Source organism: Falco biarmicus, chromosome 13 (assembly GCF_023638135.1).
Source record: "Falco biarmicus isolate bFalBia1 chromosome 13, bFalBia1.pri, whole genome shotgun sequence".
NCBI classification, from domain to species: Eukaryota; Metazoa; Chordata; class Aves; order Falconiformes; family Falconidae; genus Falco; species Falco biarmicus.
This window is the reverse complement of record NC_079300.1, coordinates 2,664,559-2,690,528: the sequence shown is the minus strand read 5'-3', so window position 1 is coordinate 2,690,528 and position 25,970 is coordinate 2,664,559. Positions and strand designations below refer to the sequence as shown.

The window sequence follows — 25,970 nt, the reverse complement described above, 5'->3', positions numbered from 1 at the left end:
TTTTACTTCACCAGAAGCAATCAGGAAACAAAACTACCGCAAGCAGTGCTGCTGCCTTTTTGCTCTGTGGCACCAGCTGTTCTCAGACCGTACCCACGTGGTGCCGTGCCACGAGATCTCACACCTTCAACCACCTCCCTCCCTCCCAGGGCACCTGCTGAGCTCCCACACTAAAGGCTTCTCCCTCCTCACCTCCTTCATCTGCTCTCTGCTTTCGTGATGCCCCACAGAACTCTCTGATGCAAACAGAAAAACATCTGAAATTAGTAGGTCTGGGTTTAAGTAGATTGTGGGGACCTTGAAAAGTACACTGATGTTTGCCTGGAGTCCCAGTGCTTCAGCCCAGAACTGAGTACCATCCTGCACATAGGAGCGTGGGTCCACCACAGCCTCAGGTATTGCAGCAGTCAAGGACACATTAAATAGACAGGCGTTCCTTTGCCTTCAGAAATGTTCCCTGGTTTCTCAAAGGTTATTGACAGGCTTGGCACTAGAAACGTGTAAGAAAATATTCCCATCTTCTTTTGTGTGAACCAAGGAGGATGCAGAAGCGAGATGAGCAGGTGTTGCGTTAATACAAACTAAGCAGCAATTCTAGTGGCTGAGCTTCATTTTCCCACAAATACACAACTCCCAGACATACTCATTTTACCCTGAAAGACCCGAAAGCATTGAAAATGCGTCGTTTTCCAAATTAGGTTACGGCTGGAGAACCTCTGAGAGCATCCAGGAGCCTCCCTGCGCAGGGCACGAGGGGCCTCTTGTGGTGGCCGAGTGGCTGGCTCAGCACTCCGGCACAGCACCGGGCTCCAACAAATGCCAGCGGCAGATAAAAATTTATATCCAAATTTATCTCTCTCATTAGAGGAACCTAAGTCATTTCATACGTAAGACATTAGTGTATAACCCAATATTGCAACCTAGTTTACCATCCTGGTCTCCAGCTACGAGAGACAAGGCATCTAAAAATAAAACAGTGCACTCCCAGTAATATTTTATTACATGCTGTCAAATCTAATGCAGGCTGCCTAAGTATGGTGTCACAAAAATAATAGCTGCTGGAAACAGCTCACCTAGCTTCAGTTTGAGCCTGGTTCAATGGAGGAAAGAGTCAAAGTGTCCCTGTAAAATCAAGACCAGAATTCTTAGCCCAGAAATTCTCTGTTGGATCTGTGAGCCTGCCTTGTGCTTTTCGTGAGGTGCCATCGCTCCAACTTTGCAATGAAGGCAGAGTTAAACTAACAACCACCGCTTCCTCACACAGAGGCTGCATCTACTTCAAGAACCCCACTAGCAATGATTTCTAGATTTTTGCAGTGAATTCAGAAGCCACCAAATGCTGTCCTGTGGCTGGTGACAGAGCTTGCTGTAGCTGACCAGCCTACGCGGCCAGCAAGGGTCCAAACCGCCTGCTCACACCTCGGCCGCCCCAGGGGAGACATCCCGCTTGTATTTATCAGGTCTAACACACACCGTGGCAACTTCTGTCTCCTGTATTTTCTTTAAACGACTGAATTATGTCATGCACTCTAGTCTACAGTTGCTTCAAATCTGATGCATTCTCTCACAAAGCTGAAAACAATATTTATAGGCTCTATACCTGTCTGCTGCTTTATCGACCTAAAAGATCCCACTCCAGAGACAGTCACAGAGCCACTTCTTTTCAAAAAATGGGCTCTAGATTTGGGTTTCTAGTTTAGAGTCGCTGTAAAAAGAGTACGGCCTCCAGCCTCTAGTCACCAGTCTGCAAGGTGGCATGAATATTTGTTCCAAAATCAAATTTAATTTTTAATCACTAGGTCAACTTCTCTAAGTCTCTTTTAGAAAAAAAAAAACACCTAGAAACCATATCTATTTGTAGGAAAAGCACCACACTTTTTTGGGGGGGAAGACAAAGTACTAAACGTGAAGATCCCTGTTTTCTGCAGAACGCTCTGCCATTTGGTTTCCTTTTTCCCATCGAGAGCACTGCTAACCCCTGCTGACGTCCAGGTCTAACACTCAGAGTCACATGCTCAGCTGTACCTACAAGGGGCACATCTGCTCGCAGGTTCATTTGAGACACTTCTACTCCCCTAAAAGTCCATCTTCCATGATTAGCCCATAACTTAACTTTCATTTATCCCAAGTCCTAGAAAGGAACCCTACAAAAAGCATCACATATGAAAATGAGCCCACCGGCTCTGCTCACCGGCGTGCTGCTGTCGGAGAAGGTGTTCATGCTGATGGACCTGCTCATCTTGTCAGAGGAGAGGGATGGCGGGGAGGGGCTGCGCTTGTCCAGCTGCTCCTGGTGTGACAGATCCTGGCGCTGCAGGTACTCACGCCATGCTCGCTGGATGCTGAGGCAAACACCAAGGCACAGGGTTGGGGAGGAATGCAGCAACAGAAAGTATTTAAAATATATATTCTTGACTGAAGAGGTGGGGGTTAGTGGGTTTCTCTTTTTTTGTGCACTTTGTTTTCCAACTTGGATAATGATCACACGCAACTCTAGGTCTTATATTAGTCACTACTAGTATAACTGGAGGTGTGGTAAACTAAGGTTAAGTAGAAGCAATTCTTGATTTCAGATCCCTAAGCCTACAGAAGTGATTTAAATTTGAGACTGTTCAGAACCCTGCAATTGTCTTACATCTTGCAAACAAAATTAAGATATGCATTTATCTGCTTAAAAGAATAACAGCCTTCAACATCTTATATTTATACCAGCTTTCAGACTGGAATGCAGATATGGTTGGAAGTTCAGAGCCAGACCACTATCCTTCAAAATCTCCTCTGTCTTCAGTAGCCGGGGACTGAAAGCCTCCTCCAAAGCAACGCGTGGGGATTGCAGCAGGAGCTCTGCTGCCAAACTCTAAACTTTGACCAGGTTTCTAAAATGTGATGCAAAATTCTGTAGAGACATTCCATTTTCAGTGCTGGCCCACGGCTGGGGAGCTGGCAGCCAGGGCGGCTCTCACCAGGTGGCAGTGCCGGACCGCCTGCGCCTTGCCGAAGGTGCCCGGGAGACCAGTGAGAGATGCTGGGAATTAAAACTTGACGATAGCAATGGCATTGACACAAAGTATGTGGGTGTTTGCACACAGGATGATCTGCGAACTCTGCAGAAAGGTGGAGCTAAATTCTGACCAGAGACTCGGCAGCAGTGCTGCAGTGCAATGAGCTAGAAAGAGCTCCTTTTAGGATTTTTAACCAGTTGAGTTTATTCCCTGGGATATCAAGTCAAGTCAGTAAAACCTTCAGCACACTGTTAATCAGGCAGAGTACCCCAACCTTTGCTGAAGTTGTTCTCAGACTAGCAGGTGGTGCAAAGCTCTTGTGCTTGTGTCCTCTACCCTCCCTGCTCCCAAAGGGCCGGCAGGCTCAGCACCCAGCCTGGCCGCTGAGGGGCTCCCCAGGAGGGGTCCCATGCCCAAACCCCTCTTGGCCCTGCTCCCGCTCGGGGTGCCTGTACCCCGCAGCAGTGCAGACAGCAGTTCTCCTTCCCGAAGGAACCTCACTATCTGCTTTGTAGTTCAAACCAAAGGGTACAACCTTCATGGATTTACTTTGTCCTAGGAATACCTTTTCTTTTTTTATGTCGCCTTTTTAGCAGTTAAGATGTCATTTGTGCTCCCATCTCCTTAAGCCAGAAGAACATTTAGCACGCAGACACCGCTGAAAAGGCATTTGATTGCACACTGGCATGTCCAGCCTCTTGACTTCACAGGAGGAGGACGAAGCTCAATGCCAGAACACCTACAACGTCTCACTGACAGCCTACAGCGCTGGGAACTCCAGAGAGGGGGAAGTGCCTCTTGGTGAGTAATTGTTCCTGGTCAGAGAACAACGTTCCCAACACACAGGGCATTTTTAACATCTCGGGGTTGAGGGCATCAAATATATGTATTTTGTTATTTTTTAGAAGAATAACAGATTAGAAACAAACCCACATCTATGACAGCCTCACCAGGATAGAGCACTTCAGAGCCAGTCAGGCAGGTTAAGACCTGTGGTGTTTTCACACAACAGCTTTAAAATGGTCTGAAATATCTACCAAAGCTCCCCAATGCAAGTGCCACTGGAGGAGCTTTCAGTAAATGCATTTCCATTTAAAACTTCCCACATCTTCACACCTCAAGCATTTACACTTTGCATTGTTTCAGTTTCAAGCTTTACAGCATAATACGGACAAGTAGCATGTACGTATTTATATTTACACGTACTTTCTGTTTTTAATCTTGAGAATATACCATGGTTAAGTCATAACTACCCTTCTAGAATTCTCTCTGAAAATTTATTCTTTCATCTGGCTTATATTTGCATGACTAAAAGACACTGGCTGGATTTTAATTTGAAACGTCATGTTCTTTTAATATTTTAATATAGCATTAATATTTTAATATCCTGTATAGTGAGTTAGCTGTAGCTTTTCAACTGAAATTCAGAATGTAACGTAGCGATGCATACAGCTCTGTGTAAAGCTGTGCCTGACATTGCAAAATTTTTCCATGAAGTAATTGAAGGCTTCAGCATAAAGCTGATCATATTTTTTGATGCAAGTGGAGCCACGTTAAACTTTTGCTGTCTGCTGGGAAGTCCAGGGGCACCGTGTCAGCGCAGTTAGTGACTGCTGAAAACAGCTAATGCCTGCACCAAGGCTGGGGGAGTCCTCTGCCCCGACAGACATGCAGTAAGTTGTAAGTTACATTCCCAGTGTTACCACGTGTCCCGATACAGCACAGTCAAAAGTTTTAAAATAGCTGACCTCATGATAAACTATACAGCAGGTGGGAAATGTATTACAAAGGCTGAAAATATTGCATTTGGAAGCTGGGGAGCTCATTACCAGAACAGTGATACTTGTCTCTTCCTTCCAGGTGGTGCAGCTAGGTGTCATGCAAGTACCTTGGCTGAGGGCTGGCAACTGCCTCCCTTCCCAGTAAGAACCAGCTTTCCAAGTGCCACCCAGCTGTGCCGCACGTCCCAGCCCAGGAGCCCCGTGCCCCTCAGACTCGCACCTCCATCCTCACCCAAAGCCCCGGCTGCTCCTGCAGAGCCCCCCAGGAGCTGCACCCAGCTTCGTGTTAAATGTGAAAAATACCACCGAGTAGTTCTGCTTGCTCTGTGCTACACTTCCCCCTCCCTGTACATATGAAAAATCTAGTGGATTCTCAAATATTCTTTAGTTGCACAGAGAAAACTACAAAATTAGTGCAACACTGAAGTTTAACATTTGAAACTCAAAGAGAATCTTCACGTGCTTAAAAAAGTGTTCAGTTAACTAACTTTAAATATAAAAACCCCTCGATTTAGCAAAACAGAAATCCACAATGGATACAGTTTGGGTTCTGTGGTTCAGGAATCAGAAAAACTCAACTGTGTTTGAAGGCAGAAACGACATTCTTTGTTACTTACATTTTCACTTTTGATTCCAAAGGCTGTAAATTGATATGATATTTTTTGATATTATTTTCTTCATCCATGGCAAGCTGATGGCTATGGAAAAGAAAAGAAAATGGGTTTAATGCGTCTCAGCATGACATTTTTGCAATCATCGTGAATTAATTCTGAATTTTTGACAAGAACATACAAGAGCCGATTATTATAAGGTGGTGCTGTCTTTGGAGGAAGGCATCTGGGTCCCTGTGTCCGGCTCCATTTGACTGTTAACAAAAAGTATGAATTTAGATCTAGTTTCCAGATCAGAGCTTGCCTGAGTTCTTGCACTAAACCTTCCAGATGCCACAGCTCCACAGACAGGCACACCCAGCAAAGAAGCCGCTGCAAATAAAAGAACCACTGGCAAATATAATAGATATTCTTGCTAAATTAACTTTCATCCCTGGGGCTACGTTTGAAAAGCTGGAGAGTAAAATGAAAAGTAACAATGGTAATGCTGGTAGCAAAAGAATTACATCAGCAGAAGCCATACAGGAATATGAAGAAAAAATTCTTTGTAATAAATGATGACCAAGGAATTGGTGCTGCAAACGGATTGCTTTCAGAAAGCAATTTTAAAATGTTAGAAGATAAAAATCAAACATCTTGGGACACTGCTTTGGATGGGACTAGCAGCATGAATGAAAGGTCTTCACATGAAAATTTGTAAGATTAGGCCCCAACCTGTGGAGTTATTTTGAGACTTTACTGGACACTTAATTACATCATTCAATCAGCAGCAGTTTTCAGAAATTATCCTCCTGTAACTAAAAATAAGAATTGTTTATGGGAGAGATGCAAAGTCTTGGATAGTTAGTATATTACCAAGTGAAAAACATAGTTGACAACAGAGACTGTCCCTCAGAAAGGGCTTGTTGCCTTATCAAAGCCATTTCCCTTTATCACGTGTGAGGTACTACAGAAATCACACATTTACCTTTGAAGCAAGTCTGTGCCATCGTTGACCTGTTCCAATGTGTGCTGAAGCCTTTTGAGTTCTTCCTACAAGGAGAGAAAAAACATTTCAATGTGCTAATGGGAAGCCCTTGGTTGACATTGGAGATTCCTGCTCGACCTCCAACGTTGTGAACCAACCGTGAAACAAAACGGCCCCTCAGGTAATGTCTATGGGATTGATTTCAAATTTAGATACCCAAAATAACTACAAAGAAACCAATATATTTATCAATATGTCCAGCACACACTTGAAAGAAAATATCAGGCCTACAAAATATAACAGGTAGAGCAAAAAAGAAAAGTATTCTTTCGTGTCTTAGGTGTGTGGATGCCTTGATTCAAGAGGAGATGGTCTTGGTAAGAGGCAAGTGAGCGTCAGCTCATATTTTCAGGCACTTCTCTTTGTTCTGCAATCAAACAGTGTTCAGTCTCATAATTAAGAGAGTAACTAGTTGAGATTTGCAGCCTGAGCCTTTACTGGGGTATTTGCATTAGCTCCTCCTTCAATAGCAGAGATGTCACAAATTTAACTGTAGATGCTTAGCTGGGGTTCCCTGCATCCATGCTACTGTCCCAGGAAAAATCTACCTGTGATGTTCAGCACAGAGATTTGACTTAAAAACCTAAATTGTATCTGGGTGGCAGGGTTTTATTGTTTGGAAGGGGTGGGAGTTGAGGGGTGGAGGAGAATTCAATGAAGTGCGTGCTTCAGGGGATGCAATTAGCAGGCTGAGCTTTCCATCCCCTCACAGGGCACAGTCGCACGGAGTGCCCTGGCATTGCTGGGGCATGCATGCACAGAGCACACATGCCCATTCTCCTTAAAAGCTGGGTGATGAGCAAACACCGAACCCTCGGGAGCGCATCCCTATGATGCAATGCAAAGAGCATCACCCTGAGATGCAGGGATGCGCCTGCAGGTTTGTGTTTAAACATCAACTGTTTGATAATAAAAATAATAAAATAATAAAAGCAGCACTGGAATATGAGAAGTCTGTGCAAAACACGAAGATGTTAACTCATGACTTCTTTCAGCTCATTAAGTTGGGAATCAAATGCAAAAGCTGCTGAAAGTTAGGAAGGAGGTTAATTTACTTCACACCTACCTTGTGTATAGACACAGGGTTCCTGGGAAGGCTAAGAACATTAAAAAAGCAAAACAAGGATATTTTCATCATGTATATCTTATCTGACCTGGAGATGAATCAAAGGGTTTTTTTTCCAAGAAGACTGCTGCAATCTCCAGGAGCACAACAGATCAGCCACCTCTACTTTCTGCTTTCCCAATTAAAGCTGATTATGTGAAACAGAAATTTCATGTGATGCTTTTTAATCCTAATCAAGATTCTACCCTATTCAACTCGAAATAAGATCACAGTTGGTAGCTGGTTTACTCCTAACACAGCTTTCATTTCCTCCCAGCCTTGGAAGGCCTATTACTGCAAAATGCATTTTATACACAGACTAGATTTGTCATGACGACAAGTTAGACGATTCCCCAGTCTTTGTCCCTCTAATTGTAGCACCATTTTGTGGACATGCTGCAGTTGATAAGCCACTGCACGTCATTTGGGAGGACTGGCTGCTGTCTACGGCTCATCAGCCATTGGAAACGATCCAGCCGTGAAACTTTGTTTTATTTTTGCCTTCCTTTTTTTACGCTGGCTCTGAGGAACATCCTCTTCTGGCATATTAAAAGCGAGCAACTTTCAAAATTGTTTTCCTTGAAGCACAGTTCAGTTCAGAAGATAACCTTCTCTTCTCCCATATTATTCCGCTGGTCATTTTTTCAGTGTACCCCAGAGCTATGTACGGTAATTTAGAATGTGAAAACAATTTGCAATTGACTTTATATATAGCTCTGGGTGACAAAACCTGCATGACTTAAATAAATCATTTCTTGTGTTTGACATCATTTTCTATTAACCTCAGGGTGAAGACTGAACAAAAAAAAGTAAAACACAAAATTGGTTGTGACATTTTTGACTATTCAGTCTTTCAATTAAACATCACCGGACGGTCTTTATAAAAGCCATAATATAAGGGAAGTACAGAAGGGGCATAGCAATGTTTGCATAATTGGGAAGAGAAGGAGACATAAAATCTATACTAATTTCAGTTTTGCGTCATTAACCATGAAGTATTGATTATTGCTCCTTGCAACAAAATTTATGAAGCTAGCTATGCTGCTGCGCCCACAGAAAGCGATTCGGATGCTCTGGCCTCAGCCCCCGGCATGGTAACTGATGGGTGGCAGTGACAGCCAGGATGCTGCTCTTCCAACCCACAGCCTTAGGAGATGCATCTCCCAGATTACACCAGGAGTGACCCAGCTGCCAACTCGAACTTCAGAAAATTAAATTGGAAGAGATCCATACTTCTGTTGGGATACACAATGAATTACAATGCCTCTATGGACCTGGGTATAATGTAAACATATCGTAAAATTTACTGCAGTTCTTGTTTTCCTACTTGAGTTGAATACAGACGTTAATAGCAGTTGGGTGGCTACAGACACATATAGATACCTAAGGAACACAAAGCAATGAAAGTCAGACATGCAAGACTGGTGTTAAAAGCAAACTGAAGTGTCTTTTTCTGGACTTCAACATGTACGCTCTGTTATGCATTAATTATTTTTCGGCCTTTAGATCTGTACTTTTAGGAAATCAGGCTATCGCAACATCTTCATTATTGCCAGGAAAGCCTGTAACCCTGTGGGACAGAGAAGACCAAGGGCTCAAGACTTGCCAGGGGGAAGCCTGTGTAAAAGAGCTGTCTGAAGCTGCACTGAGCTGGCTCCCAAAGCAGTCTGCACATCAAAAAAGCGCCTGGTTTAGCTTTGCTGTCAGTATTTAGTTAAAGCAATAAGATTCCAGGTCCCTCTGCCTTTTTCCCTGCAAATTGGCTGTGTTTGGCTCCATGCAGCCCAAGGACACGTGCACATCCAGTGTGATGATTTAGCAACCTCATTCAGCTGTCTTCAGCAGTTTTCAGGGTCTTTTTTTTAATGGAGGGACCCAGAGGTTGCTGTAGACTTTGGTCCTCGTTTGGGCTTGGACTGAAATGTCACCTCTCATTTGACCGGCCGTGGAGATGACGGCAGCTGGCAGATACAGGGGCATCGAGGCAGGCTCAGATGCAGAGGAGCAGAAACCTAAAGCAATCTAAACACACTGGTCCCTTAATTCCCTTTGAGGAAGTCCATTTTAAAGAACAGTTATTAGTACATATTCTATATGTTAAACCATACCTAAATAAATATTTACTTCCAGTAGCAGGCAATGATTCTTTTTTGTTGCTATACCCAAAAGTATCTTATTCAGGTCAGTAGAGCTATTTATACCCGTGGGTTTAGACTAACACACAGAAATCAGGGCAGAGGCCACATATTAAAAATTAATTTTCAAAACCCTTTTTGGACATGCATGCTATTGTTTGAGTATCTCTGCCTAAGAGGTCTGTCATTTCCTGCTGAATGAATATACAACAGCATTTCCCAAGAGGTCAGAGAGATGGAGATGGGAAGAGAAAGCTCCAATTTCAGTGGAACTACAGCCCAAAAATAGCAGTAAAGGCGGTGGTTTTTTCCATTTTATCAGTAAGTATAGCAGTTATTAAGATGTATCAGCTTTGGGTAGTACTCTATTTCATTGATGTTCTTCCAGATTTTAATTGAAATTTTGTTGAATGGTGATTTTGTATTATGCAGGAAAACTTCCACTGATGCACGTTTCCTCCTCTCCTTACTTGCAAGTCACTTGACGCAACACCACAGTGCCCGTTTGATATCTTCCTGACACAGAAAGGCCACAGCAACTGGAGAAACCCTGCGCTGGAGCGGGACGGTTGCTCTCACCTCGGAGTGTGAGGTGCACGCCCCTCGAGTTGGGCTGTGGGGGGCTGGGGAGCACAGGGAGGATGCTGGAAAGGGGCTGGAGGGTCAGTGCTGCCTGAGGGCACCTGGGTGAGCAGAGCCCAGCCCAGCCGCTGCCTTGAAAGAGAGCTATGTCTCATCAGCCTGGCAGTGCTATGCAGGGAGGGAGCTAGTGCCGAGAGCTTTAATTTGGAAATATCAATAAAGATCACTGGAGCTTTCACAGCCACTCCTGCCAGCAAATGCGTTATAGCCCATCTTATATTTCCAGAGCTGCTGCATTTAAGGACCCCATGAGTTCTTCTCCTTAGCACCAACACAGACATGTGCAAAATCGATCATCCCTTTCCCAGCGAAACCTCTGAAGGGGTGGCAGAGCTAGGGCAAGCACAGCTGAAGGCAGTCTGAAGCCAGAAACACTACAATGACTGCTGCTGTTAAGACCAGAAGCCGTGCAGGATCCGTCTCAGATCAAAGCCACCTGATGCCACTTTCTGTTACCTATTAGGAAGCCAATTTACAGGCTTTAACATTCTCACCTCCTGCCATTTTCCAATCCTGTGGTCATCAGAGGTGGATACAAGATAATGAAGCTCTCCCTGCTGCTGCTCACCTCTCCTGGTCCATCTCATGTGTCTGGGGATAGCACACGCAGCACTAAACCACCTTTAGCACGAGCTCTGATCCATGTGTCAGTCAGGCTCCAGCACAGAAGAAGCAGCAGCCTCAGCTGCTTTTCAAACACCCCAGCTGCTTTTGGTTACTGAAAACAGTCCATTGCCAATGATGTTCTGAGCTCTTTACACCCATGTCTAATATTACCCGTTTATTTTAAGACTTTGTTTCCCTTTTAACAAAGAATTCCTCCCTTCCTATGGACACCTTTTGTGTCCATGAAGCATCTTGGGGTTTATTCATTTTATATTTTTTTCATTTTATTCATTTTCATCTATATTTTACCCTGTTTTCCCAGGGAAGACCATGGCCCCTGTATTAAAATGATGTAGAGTCCATGTTTCAGCCTGACAAGGCCTGTCAATCTGCATGTTAATTAAGCCTCTTAGCAGAATACAATGAGTCTAAAGAGGACAGAAAGATTGGGATCCTTTGCGGTGAAGGCTTTTACTCACTACTATTTTGGGCACCCATTCATGCCAGCCTGGAGATGCTGCTTCCATGGGAAACCTGCTGGGTTACACGAGCAGCCCCCTAAAGCTCCTGCTGCCTCTTGGTACACACCTGGGGGGTTGTCCCCAGGCAGTATCTCAGGTGGCACCTGTGTGCCCGGTATAGGGGCACATCAGAGGCCCAAGGAGCCCCAGTTTGGGCAGACACAAGACCATCTACATTAATTCCCAGGGATGCATAATGTTCTGCATGCCATTCTGGGGGCTGGAACATAAAAGCTAATGCTGTGCCCCAAATACACTGAGCATTCTGTAAAGTTGGTAATTAAATGTATGATGATGGCAAATGCTTCGTGTCCTGGAACAAAAAGACATGTCAGATGATAGTGGCTTTTGTATATCGGGGGTGGGAGGGGAAAGGTCCTATTTTATTTGCTCTGGCAACCCAACAGGGACCTTGAACACTTCAGCTGTGAGCATTCAAGAAAACTACATTAACTGCACAAGATGAATAGCGCTACAGGGCCTCTGCGATCCACAGCTGTCAGAGCAATTTGCCAGATCACTTTACAGAAACTGTACCATCAACAGAGTTAGCTAAACCTACTTAAACAAGTTTCACATTCAGATTTAAAAAACAAATATGAGTTAGCCTCGTTGAAATGAGTTAGCTACTGCAGGGAAAGGCAGCATGGACACTTGGGTCAGATCCTGTACCCTAGCCTGCCACTGACCTCCCACAGCACCTTCGTCCTTCCACCTCCTTGCTTGTCTGCATCTTGCCCATTCGGGTCATGACATCTTCAAGGAGGGGAACGCCTTTTATTTTTTTCTGCTTGTGCATCAGGGCTGTGATCTTGACTAGGTAAAATAGAACACATTTTTTATCTGCTAATTAAGAGCAAATAGCTTCAGGCTCTTCCATCAAATACTGCCTGTATTTGCCCTCCATGGCGCACCTTCACTGCAGGGGGGCACAGTCCCTCTGGTACAAACGTTGCTCCTAGTGAGCACAAGGTAAGCACGTGCAGGCTCAGTCCATGCACTTATCTTTCCAAACAAGACAAATAGTCTGGTTTCAGTTGGGAGAGAGTTAATTTCCTTCTCTATAGCTGGTGCAGTGCTGTGGTTTGGGTTTGGTGTGACAGCGGTGTTGACAGCGTGCTGATGTTTCTGGTTGTTGCTGGGTGATGTTTATACTGAGTCAAGGACCTTTCAGTTTCTGGGGCCCTGCCAGTGAGAGGGCTGGGGGACCCGGGAGCTGGGGGGACCCGGCCGGGACAGCTGACCCCCCTGACCCCAGGGTACCCCAGACCCTATGGCGTCACGCTCAGCACGTACAGCTGGGGGAGAAGGAGGAAGGGGGGACGCTGGGAGCGATGGCCTTTGCCTTCCCAGCGCCCGTTACACGCAGAGCCCGGCTCTGCTGGGGCTGTACATAAAGACCTGCCCACCTGTGGGAAGCGGCGACAGAATTCCTTGGGTTGCTTTGCTTGCGCACTCGGCCTTTAGCTATTGAACTCCTGATTCTCTCCCCCATCCCACTGGGGGGGAGCGAGTAAGCGGCTGAGCTGGGCTTGGTAGCCAGCCGGGGTTGCACCGCGATACCAAAGAGGGTGTCAATCAAGACCTGAGGGCTGGGCAAGGAAAGAGCATATCACACTGAACAGAAAACGAGGCCAGAAGTAGGAAACAAAGGGCAGGCATCACTGAAATGTTTCAGGCTGGAAAAAGGTTACCACTAATTAGAGTGCCACTGGGATGAGCGGTAAGTATCACGGCTGTTCAGCACAAATGAGCACGAGCCAATGCTGCAGCAAGATTTCCAAGGATTTAGCTGGTAAATGGAGCACATATGGGAACAGTAGCCATTATGCAATTAACTCCCACAGTTTATTGCTCATGTATCCATTATTCTGGATTCTTAAAAGATAGTTCACTCAATGTGCATTTTCTTAGTTTATTGAAAATCAAAGTTATGCCTGTTGAGCCCAGTTGCTACAATTTAGGTTATTCTCCAACAAGAAGGACCACAGTGCTTTCCACTGTTCTCCAGCACAGGCCAACTCACAGGGTATTTTCAAGAAGAAGATTTCCTGTAAGTTTACTAGATAATATCTTTACAAAATATGGTCTGATTTTCCAAAGGTCCCCTTAGGTCCTCCTCACAAAGTGACTCAGTTGGCAAGCCTTTTGTGGCTTCTTACTTGCTTGGTTTGGTGTGTTTACAAATTTGTTGTACTCTTTTTTTTCTGTTGTACCATCAGGTTTTTTCCCACCCTTCACATGTAGGGCATATCTATAATGTCCACACACACAGAGCAGTGGTGCATCACCCACAGTGCTAGCACTGAGGTGTCCCTTCTGGCTCAGGGACTTCTTGTCCAAGTACTCTGAAACCTCCACACTGGTTTGGGCTGCTTTCAGATTGAATTTTGAGATTTTCCCTGGGAGTTCAGGATGGAGCTAGGCGTGCGAGTTTGGGATCATTTGGATCACACTTTCCTGTAACACTGTCCCACAGAGGGGAAAAAAAATAAATAATTGCAACACATTCTCCAGTGCTTCTGCTAGTTTCTAGATTCCTTCTGCCTTTTGCACCCTGTGCTGTTAGCGGGCAGTTGACCCAGCACAGCTGGGACCTGAGCCCCCGTGGCCCCTGCTAAACCAGCAGCAGTACCCGCCCCACTGCTGGCCCCAGTCTGCCTTGGCTTTCAGAACCTGGAACACAGTGGTGGGTTGTAGGTACGTCCCTTGGTCCTTTCACTGAAAACCTAATGAGGCAGGAAAGGAAAAGCTTTATTAGAACAGCAAGTTTACTGTTCTGCCAAAGGTAAACTCCCCACTGCATCATTTCTCAGTTTTACTCATTACCATTTAAAATTCCCAGGGGATGCATTTGCCTCTTATTTCACAGCACACTTTCATCACTTAATAGATGAATTGGTAGTATTTCCATTTTCTTCATGTAAAGCCCTTCTTCCCTTTTTATACCCTATAGACATAATATCTAATTGTTTCTCTTCCCTATCTTGTAAATCATGACATTGCTCTCTCCTTGCTCATTTAATCAAAATAGGGCTCAGCACAAAACTTCATTGACTAAGTGTAAGCCCAGCATGGAGAACAAAAGCAGAAAGTCTCAGCCTTCCTAGATCTGAACTGAGCTCGTGCCTAATCCCTTAGCTACAATCCCGGGTACGTAAGGATGCCCAGGACAGCCGATGTATTAATTCTCAGAGGTGGGCGTCAATGGCCGGAAGGGAAAGGCAGCAATGCCGGGGTTATCTCCCAGGGGATGGGAGCACTCGCAGGATGACCTGTTGAATCCCTCTCCACTTTCTGTGGTATCAATACATTGTTTTCTTTTCCTTTCTTCATCTTTGCCCTCAGGAAGAGTAATCCATGGCACTATGGCTACAGAACATTATTTCACAGTTACAGCAGCTCTGGAAACCTCGCACAAGGATGAATGCCATTAAAAAGCCAAGTTAGATTCCTTTTAAAAAGCCTCTTCTTTCTGATGCTGTCACTGCGGTCAGAGCTTTCAACAGCACCACCTCTGCCTCAAAATACACAAGCTTTTAACTTTTGCCAGGGGAACCAGCTAGAAAGAATGGAGCCTCTTGACATCTTGGCTTCTCTGCCGCCAGAGTGCTTCTGAAACTACAGCCAGTCTGAACGCCGAGGAGAAGGTCTGGGACAACACAAGTGCTATGGGGACTCAGCAAAGAAAGTGTTGCGTAGGTTATAGTTCAAGTGGGGGGGGGGGGGGGGCGCGCGGGAATAAACATGCACACACATATATATCTGTACATACACACATATATACACGCTGAGATTCAAGTCCATGGCAAGAAAGCCAATTTCTCACTGCAATCCAGAGTTACTATTTTTGGGGGTGGCAGGGTGGTGTCGGATATGACAGCTACCCTACAAGTGGCAGCAGGGGTTAACTGAGTCACTTACAGGAGAAGGAGATGCTATAATCAAGTCTAGGATTTTAATGCCGTTTGTACGGGACTTCATGTGACAGTGCAAAGCCTGGTGTAAATGACCACAGCTTCCCCGGAGCAGAGACTGTGCGGCAGGGTGGCCCATCCTGCCGTGCCTTTGCTGCAGCGACTGCCCACACCACACTGCAGCTGGTCAAGGCCGTGGCCAGCGTGCTGTAGGAAATGCTGATTTTTTCAAAAGCAAGTTTCCCTTTTGGAACAAAAGCCAACAATTTTGACACACCAAATGCCACCACACACACTGTTAGAGCAACCAACTTTCTTCTGAAAGCCCTGGATAGCAAAAGGCATCCCCAAAATCCCAACAGGGCATTCCCAGCGCTGGAAAAGCCATGGAGGCAACGGGGCCAAAGCCTACCAGGGCTGACCACCCGTGAACCCTGCACCACGGAGAGGGCAGCAAAGCCTGGTAGAAATAAATTTCAGAAGAAAGGAAGCTTCCAACCAAGTGTTGGTTTACAGGAGTAGTACTCTAATCTTCCAGACACAAAAGGAAATGGCAACCCTAGCGTTGTCTTTTATTTTATGGCACAAAATCTGCACCTTGGAGAGAACAGCGCTGGCCAAATTACACGGGGAAAGGTAGGTGAATGTCTTTTATGGAGAACAGACATGTCTGTCCTTAAGTGTCACCAACAGTCTAAGTTTCCTTTACCATTTACCCTTCCTCTGAAGGGCTGCAGAACTATGCCTGCTAAAAAGACACCAGTCTGTTTTGGTCTAACGGTTACTTTACAAAGAACACAAATCTGCACCCAGCCCACTCTGCTGGAAGAAACCCACATCTTCCATCTCTAAGGTTTTAATTGCAAATTACAGTTGAGTCCAGCTTAATTTTGAGAGAAACATGATGAGATTGCAACCAAGCCAGTGTGAATTTCAGCATGCCAGGACGGGGAATGCAGGGGGAAAATCTGACATGACAGATCCATCTTCTGAACTCCCAGTGGAGGTTTTTTTCCCCCAGAAAAAGTAAGCAGCTCTTTTTATAGCTCATGAGCCTATTACTTCTAATGACAACAACAGATGACTGTTTTAAAACTGAAAAGAAATATATTAATCCAATTTTCAGCTTTTCAGCACGTGGTACTGTCTATTAATTTTCACAAAAGAGAAGACTGATGAACTAGCTTAGGAATCAGAAGGTTACAGTAAAAAAAAAATAATCACACATCTATTTTAGAAGCACTTCTCTACACTTCTCACCTTTCTGAAAGTTCCATTTAGGCCAAGCAGCACATGTTTGGGCCATAACCAAAGGAGCTGCTTTTCAGAAAGCATGCACGAATATCTATTACACTGCACTGTAGTGGTACTTAGAAAACAGTCCCCAAGCCACCAACTTCACAGCGACTGCCTTTGCTCGGACAGTGCCCCTGCAGGATTTAATGCTGGGAGACTTTGCCCTCCCACACTGCACATATGGGAATACCCAACCCTGGGCAGGACAGGTGTCCCCGTGTCAACCGCAGCTTTGACCTCGGCCACGGCATCAGGGAGCAATGCTGGCTGCCAGGAGGTGCCACCAGCTCCCAGCCAGCCTGAACACACAGGCCACCCTGCCTTGATCCTGTTTCCAGTGGTTGGAGACACCATCACCAATGTTTCTCTTGCAAAGCACACAAGCGAGAGGTGCCAGCACAGTCAGCAGCCACATGAAATCTCTGGTTGAGGACCCTAAAGAAGAGTAGCTGCCTTTAAAGATTTTAGGTTCACAGAAGGATATGAGCATTCACAGAAACAGTTTCCTCTGTTATGATGAACTACACACTGAGCAGTTTTGATTATGGTCTTAATCTTTACGTATATTGTAATTGCCACCAAACACGCTTGTGTTTGTCTTCAACATGAGAAACAGTATCTCCATGCTGATAATAATGAAACTACTCACTCATTCTGATGCTTATATCTATGCAAGCACACCAAGAAACCAGCAATCCACTTATTAATGTGCCAGCTGAGCTGTGCTTGCCGGAGACAGTGAGCACTAGTTATGTCAGTCTCCATCCTTGCAATACCTTCCTTTCCATCCCCACCATCTCTTGATCATACAATACAATGTTTTCTAACATAAGTGGAAAATATTTTATATTAGCAGGCAGCAACTGCTCAGCCATAAAGATCATTACAGCTGCAGAAGCAGAGAAATAGTCCTCAGAGGCCAAATCCCTCCAGTGGGACAGCACGCTGCATCCAGCCTCGTCAACATCCATCATCATCCACTCCAGACATTACAACCCAGAAGTTTGGCAGTAACAAGAGACTTGCATTTTTCTGTGCAGACCTAACTTCCATAAAGCTTCCTTAGCACTCTCAAGAAATAAATCTGCATTGTGTCCATTTTAAGGATGGCACAGTTATGCTAAGAGGCACCAATAGGCCAATTAAATCAGTAAAGAGATTAGCAAAAGTGCTACCTAGGGTAAAGCAAACACCATGGTCCTTGCTTGGATCCCAACACTGTGAGCATTTTCAGGCTGAGGCAAGAGCACCCTACACCCATATATCATTACCACCTTGCCAGAGCAGAGCTGTAAGCTTTGGAGCAACATGGGCTCCCCATCAGCTACTGTTCTTGCATGAGCCAACAGCTTCAACCAATAACATCTCACAAAACTCATCAATTTAATTTCAAGGGATTTCCCCCCCCCCCCTTTTTTTTATTCTTTTCAGTCTCCACCTTGCTATACACAAACTGGAGAGCAAATTGCCAAGGCAGGGGCCCCATGCTGGCAGACGGTCACCACGTGTATGAAGATTCATGTACACAGAGCACCTTGCTAAGCGATTATTATTTTTTTTTTTTTAAACTCCTTCAAAAAGGGATTGTCTGTGACCTGGCATTTCACTCCAATCCAATTGGAAACAGCCACAGTGCAACTTAGGAGGGGGATCACAGCAGAAATTTCTCTAACTTTTGTAGTACTGCTGGGGACCACTATAAAAGGGCACTGAGTTAATTAGACAAGTCATAAAAATGTTCCCATGGCAATCTCACAGGTGAAATAATCTAATCTACACCCTGCCTTCCTAGTTAATCTCTTAATAAGAGTCATTAACACAATTGTTCAGTCTACTGTAGTCCCTTCATAAAGTGCATATAATTTACAATCCCATTAAAAAGATGGCCACAGATTAGTCTCAGAGGCAAATTACAAAACTATTCAGTTGTGTTTTTAGCACATTAGCTATAGCTATATGAATCCTGGAGAGAAAAAAAAACGACCCACAATCACAGAACATATCAGGTTTCAGAGCAAGTGTACACATCCAAACCCACCTACTTAATTTCCTGCATAAAAATTAAATGTAATTATAAATTGTGCAGTACTCTGTTCAGCAGCTGAGCAGCCATGTGGACCTTCTTGTTTTGTGAATAGCAAAACCAAAACCTAAGCACTGAAAGAGCACAAAAGGTATACAAAGTTCATTCATTTAAAAAGTTAGGATGTAGTTACTTCACAGCTTATGCTAGATTTCCGCTGCTATTCAGCATTCAAGTTATTTCTGTTATGCAATTTGAGGTGCTGGAGGATACTAAGCATTGGGTGTTCCAATAGAGCAGAAAGAGTGGAGGCCCTGGACCTTATAAAAATATAACGAAACAGATGTTTGCTGCTTTTCTTTATTTATGCTTCTTCATGTCAACTTCTAAAATCCAGCACGCAGAAGCTTCCAATACTATCTACTTCTTCCAGTGCTTCCCAGCTACCTTCAGGAGGCTCACTTTCATCCAGGAAAGCGATTAGGAGATTGTTTCAAAAAAGCAACAGAGTTTTCTGGCTTTGTCTGCACTTCCCCAAAGGCTACAGATCCTAAACGCATAAATACCACAAAACATCTCCCACAACAGAGCCTGGGATCTTGGGACAGAAACAGCTCAGATGTGATTTTTCACAGGATACAAGAAAAAGCACACAGATCCTGTAAGTTTTCAACAAAATTTAGTTATTTGAGCACTTTGGAGACTAGAAAACAGGATTTTCAGAGTTTAACATCATTGAACTTCCCCAACATAAAACACCTCTCATTCTTGCGTTGCCAGTCCCTCTTCATCCTTTACCCAAGTGTTTTTAATTTGGTTTTGTACCTTTCATAAACGATAAAACAGTCGGGGAATCTAGGACATGACAAAATCAGGCAGTAAATATTTCTAAGTTGTAAAAGCAGCTCCCTCATATTTATACTCCAGGTCTAAGGAAGCTTGAAAAAAGTACGCTAAAAATGATAACGCTTCCCAATAAACATCTTTCTGTCACTTTTAGGAGGAAACTCAAGGAGTACGTGGTGCGTAGGAAGAAAGCTTGTGTTTGCAAGCTTTTATGTGAAGGCATGCATCACAGAGTCAGAGCATGACAATCTCCCGGCCATGCTGGAGTCCTCTGGAGCAAGAGGAAAGGACCAGCTATGACCACCACGGACCAGGGTAGATGGAGCAGAGGCAGGTGATGGTGATGGGCAGGGGCAGCAAAAACCTTTCAAAATCTGGGCTTTTTGAATGTTCATCTATTTTGAATCTATTTTGAATGTTCATCTACCCAGAGCTTAAATGACTCTTCCAGCACTTAGATCTAAGATCTTAGTCCTAAGTTTGGAGGCAAAGGTTAAGCATTTTTAATTTCTACGCTTCCCAGGCCAGAAGTCCAAAAATCCTGAGCTCAGAGGTTGGTTCAAATCTCTCTCCCTTCTTAGAGTTGTCTGACATTCACAAGATGCCTGTAACTCTGAAAATATTTAGTGACAAGCACGTGCAGGAGTCATATCACTAACCTGGAGAGAAATAAAATCACACTCCCAAGCTTTATATTCTAGGCAAAGTGACACCGATTGCTGATGTAAAGGAAGAGGGATCTATGGCACTGTTTGCTAGGTTCAGAGGTTGCTCTTGTTTGAGCTCCTGAGGAGTTAAATCTAATTTCTCATATGCTGCAGATATCTAAGAAGATGTTTTAATTGAAGGCAGTTGCTTAGCAACTGCATCCCGTGTGGTGCAGCGATGCTTTTCACCTGGAGCAGATAAACATCAGGATGGCACTTTACAAATCTGATTAGCAGCAATGAAATAGCTGGCTACAACAAGCTGCAAGTGTTTTTCCAGAAGTTATGCTTCTAACCTGATACCCATCAGCAGGAAAACCCAATGAAACTCATTTGCAGGTTAGAAGAGCTCTCTTCTCCTCCTCTTGCCCAGCAAAAATTTCGGTCTGCTTCTAGCAACCAGAGCTTATCGAGAGGGAGATAGCATTGGCAAGATTTTTCTTTCTTGAAAGATTTCACTGCAGTTGAACACATAATGATAGAATACTAGAGCGCTTGCAACCATGCACAGATGTTTTTCTGAACAGGCCTGTGAATCTTTGAAAAGCATCAGAAAAAGCACATTTCCAGACCACAGAGAAAAAGATTTCCTCGTAACTTTTCTACCTGGACATTACCATTCAAAGACTGGTATTATACTGGCCTTTACAAGCTGTTTTAAGAGCTTGTTATTTGTTATTGGTGCTATTACTGCATTTCTAACAAAGACTGTTAAGCACTTGAGTAGGTCACTTTCAGCATCTTTGCGTTATAAAGTTAGTACAAATGTTCATATTTACACCTGACTTCTGTCATGTCAGTGATCTGCTGTGTCAGGGTCTAACACATGGTGACCAATTAAGCATTTAAGATTCAGAAAAGATTCACATGCATTTTCCTATCCATTGCAGGTCAGCTAACGTGTCCCAGCCACGACCAGAATACAATTTGCCAAGTAAAGGCTATTCTCGATGCCTTTATTATGTTCCAATATTCCCTAATACCAAATGCAGAGTAACAGGCTACAAGCTCCCAGAGAACTGGCTGCTGGAACGCGCAGAGATGTGCATGAGACTCATCCCCTGGGTCTCCGGGTACCTGCAGGGGGCTGTTCACCAGCAGCACTCCAGCTTACGCAGCAGGGAGCAGCCTGACTGGGTACCACGGGGCCAAGAGGTGGCAAGGGGGGCTGGGGGGAGTGCAAGCTCATCATCCAGATGGCTGTATTGAGGAGCAGGAGACACTTTTCATCAGCCTCGTCAAATATAAAATCAATTGCAAAAAGAGTTTCCAGGAAGGTCAGTGGTTTCTGGGAAGATACAGAAGAACTATGCCTTGAGCAAGCCCTAGAAGAGGATATACTGGAAGGGTTTTCACGGCAAATTTAACTTACCCAGCTTTGGTATGAACACCTAATCACCACAAAGGTCCTAGTTCAAACAGACTCGTTCTGCTCCAGAGAAAACAAAGATAGGCAAAGGAAATTCTTTCCCTTCTTAAAACTAAGATCCCATAGAGCTGCCTTGGTTTTGACTGGGATATTGATAGCAAAAAACCTAGAAAAACTAGTCCTCCAACTAAGATGTGGCCCAGAAGCAAAATTTAAAGTCCTGCGTAGTCATCCAGCCCAGACAGATACATCCAAAATATGTCCTTCTAATTATAAACAACACAATCAATACCTGTACTTCAGGACCTAAGGAGCTCCAATAGGGCCAGGAAGACGTTCCCTTCCCTCTTTGCCATCTTCAGACTGGATGAGCCATGGGCAGGGGTAGGAAAGTTAAACCCCTGCACTTCCCTGTAGCATCACAAGTTTCTTGTGGGGAAGGTGAATGGCTGGTGCGATGCCCTTGTTGAGCCCACAGAAACATTACGTTAACAAGTGGTGGGATGTACAGGAGCAGATCTGCATGGCCAAACCAACAGCCTGATAAGCAATCAGGGATATCAACAACCTGGTCCTATGGGCAAACACCCACCGGTGGCTCTCAGCTTAGCTTCAGCTACGGCAAATACCGTTTCTGTAGTACGAGATGTTCTGAGTCCAAGTACAGTAAGGGAGGGCAGCGGGAACATTTGTTTCAAAGACACTCTCCTGATCCAAATGAAAATGCTAATATAGAGGCTCTAGTGTCAATCTAATATCCTGTTAGTCTTACGCAGGTTTGGGGCATTGGGATGCAGAAGATTCTCAAAATCAACACATACATTTGGAGCTAAAATAATAAATACTTTCTCCTGAGTGGTAGCACTCCAAAGTCAGAGCAGAACCACAGCATTATTTCCAAGGTTTATTAGCTCTTCAGTTATTACATTCCCTTGTTTCCTTGGCTCACCCTCCCACCAGCTGCCTTATTTGCTGTGTGAAACCCTCAGCATTAACCACAATACAGGTTCTTAATGTTTAATGTGTGGCTGATAGAATCCTGCAGCATCCAGCAGAGCCTTTGAATAACGGGCACCCTATAAAAAACTTAAATGCAAACAAAAAAGCAGCATGTGAAACCATAGGATAGAAGCTGGTCACATTCAATCTCTGAAAGCAAAGAGCTACAGTTTATATGAATAATTCAAAAACAGCCTCAGACAAATGATCCCAGGTCTATAAGGAAATGGTAAAGCCTCTGGAGTCTGCAGCTCTTTATTACAGCCTGGTTCATTCTGAATGCTGTTTTCTCTGTTTTGTTTTTTTTTTTTTACTCTTTTTGGAAAAAAAAAAAAAAAGGAAAAAATATATATAAACGAACAGTCAGATAGGATGTTCAGATAACATGTACAGCAGACCCCAGAGAAATATTTCAGTTTTATATTCATTTCTGACTTGTAAATTATTCATTAACACGAATCATGCAATTAGGTAAAAATTAAAAATTGGCAAATTAGTTTTCATTTGTTTATGTTAATTATTTAGTGTTCTTCCTTTTTATAGAAAAAACGCAGAGAGAGATTAGTCTTGTTCTGACGATCTGTTTGCTCCCTAGACAACACACAAATTAGCATTGCTATGGCTACTTTCATGCAACATCTATAGAAATATGACTCCACTGCCCAGATCTGTTGCTGAGGCATTGTGGCATATGCTGGATTTCTAAACTGCAGATATGCCTTTGGATATTTTTCAACACATTTTGAAAAAAAGGCTGTTGGGTCTTTATTTACAGATTGAGTCAACAATTGTTCCATGACCCTTCCGTGAATTCCACCAAGGCTCCCCAGTCCTCGCCAGCACCCGTAGCCTCCTCCACCACCCCGAGGAATCTCCAGCCAGCGGGAGTTTTACCCCTAAATTACAATTCATTCCACTTTGATGCTAGGTTTCAAAGGTAGGGGGTCATCTCCATTTTAATATCGGTTGCTGCATTTAACTACATAGAGAAAAACCTGAGCACTAAAATGCCACCACAGCACACATAGCAAGAACCCACTGGATGAACTGCTGTGGGTTTCCTAGGCAATGCACATCAACGGAGTTTGTGTATTCAGAAACACTTATCCATTACATTTTTTAAAGTGTTTGTTATTTTTTTCCTTAAGATCTCTCTCCCTAGAAAATGAGGACTGTGTCTACCCTTTATGCAAGAGCAGTGGGACTGAAGTTTTGCAGCTCGCTATGGGTCTGACCCTGCCCAGATTCAAGTCCAGGTATCGCTGTGACAAGGGGCTTGGTTTGCTCACCTCATCCCTCCACGTCTGCACCGCTGTGGCTTGGGTTACCCATTGGGTGTATTCAGCTTACTGAGCCGCACTTGCCATCAATCCCAGATCCTGGAGGAGAGAGCCAAACATACTCCGCCCACGAAATTTTTCCACAATATGTTATCTACTCACAATATGTTCACCCTGTCCTAGGTTATTTGGCTAGACACCAACTAGAGAGAGCCCATTTCTTGGGTGCCGAGGTTCATCGTGTTCAGTCACCACCTCCTCTTGCTCAAAGGCTTGCCACCCAACCCACAGAGCTCTCTTCCACTGAACCCACTGGCGGCTGCCAACCCAACCGCCCCGCTCGGCACAGAGGGGGAGCACCAAGAAGCAGCGCATCTGCTTCAAAATGCTTCTGGACACCGAGAAACACAGCCTTCTCGGTCAGTCTTCAGCTTTGCTATTTGCTACATAGTGAGATTTTAACACAATAACAGAGTCAAGCACAGAAAATATTTAAAAACTATATTGTCTGTCAAGGACAGTGAGTAACCGTGAGCATGGTGCATTTCTGGTAGCTAAAGGGTCGCCTTAAGTTACAGAAGGAATCCAAAACGTTCCCACACAAAATCCTAATTACATTGGATGTCAGAAATCAGTGCTGTAGGCTGCGTAACTGCTACAGAGGACTACAGATCAATTAATGATATCAGTAAGTTAAAAAGAAAAAACAGGAAATGGAAACCCTAACATGTTTGTAACGACAGTGTATTCTCTACCCAAATATTCATGGCTTATGCAAGATAGCTTTTCCTAAGGAATTAGGGTGAGAACAAAGAAAGAAAAGAAAATCCCAAAGCCCAAATCACAACAGAGAAAGTCATGTCAAAAAGCATTTCTACTATTTAATTTGAACATGACATGTAAGAATATAGATTAAAAACATTCTTCTGAGCCTTTAATTCCATTATTTCGAGGAATTGTCCCTGACATCTGTACAAGTTCTGTCTTAATCCAGTTACTGTGGGTGGATCCTCAAGGTAAACAGCATTGCCGCTGCTTTTCAGAAGAAATAGAGAATATTCCTTCCTCCGCCTGCATTGGCTAGGCTGGATTTGGAGAAAGGAAGAGCAGTGAGGACTACCTAAGTCATGGCAACAGCCTCTGCCACCTGCAGGCACAGGTACCCCGGAGGAGACTGCTCCGTGCGGCACGCATCATTGGAGCTGAGATCCACTCCCTCCCACAAGGTGAAAGAATTGGCCCTCTGTACAGGATACCTATGAGAAAATAAGACATTCTAATTTTGTCCATTTATCCAAGTTAGTTTTGCTGCATAACAAGTATTAATATAAATAGCCCTGCTAAACACACTGCAATTCAGAATTAAGATTTTCTGCATGGTGAAAAGCAGAAGCCCATTTTTATTAAGTGATGCGTTAAAAACAAGTTTCCTCCCTTGACCTACACCTTACAAACATACAGCAGATTTAAATTATCATCAGAAACAACACCCAAGAGTGAGTTTAAACCAATGATTTATGCGTCACTTTACGCAGAGAGTCACAGTGATTAAGTGATGCCTGTCCATGGGACTCCAGGGCCCTCCTTGCTGTGTTAAAAACCAGGGCTGCTCATGCGTGCTCTCCCAAGAAGCTGGCAGGGCTCTGCCCAGAAGTAAATCCTGAATTTCATGTTATGCTTTTTATGACAAATTGTGAATTCTCCTCTGAACCCTTAATAAAGTGGAAAGAGAGAGGAAAGGAAAAAAATATATAGGCACTCTTTTTCAAGCCCGATTTTGTAGATAGTGTGTGTTTATGTACGTGGAAGTTCCATGTACTTGCAATTATGTATGAAAAGCAACTGCTGAGCAATCATTTTAGAGGAAACGTTAGCACCTCATCCAGGTCCTTAATCCTGGTAGGATGAGAAAAGCAGTTGTTGCAGAGGAATTGGGATTTACATCAACCAGACAGTAACAGGGTCCTTCTCTGCAGCTCTGCTGTCCTGGAGCAGCGAGCTCTGCAGATCCTTGCAAATACTGCAAACCCCTGTCCCTCTCCTGCTGCAAGTACGCCATCAGGGTTTCCACCCACATGTGCTTGTCCACAGGTTGGAGGCTTT

General features: G+C 44.2%; 1 protein-coding gene across 1 annotated transcript in view; it reads right to left on the bottom strand.

The window, feature by feature from the left end:
• Positions 1 to 2,025: 2,025 nt before the first annotated feature.
• Positions 2,026 to 25,970, bottom strand: part of IQCJ (IQ motif containing J) — a 53,977-nt gene continuing 30,032 nt past the window's right edge. Inside the window, 4 exon segments of the mRNA XM_056358740.1 lie at positions 2,026 to 2,052; positions 2,054 to 2,342; positions 5,401 to 5,481; positions 6,362 to 6,426. Of these exon segments, the coding sequence (XP_056214715.1) occupies positions 2,026 to 2,052; positions 2,054 to 2,342; positions 5,401 to 5,481; positions 6,362 to 6,426 (462 nt within the window).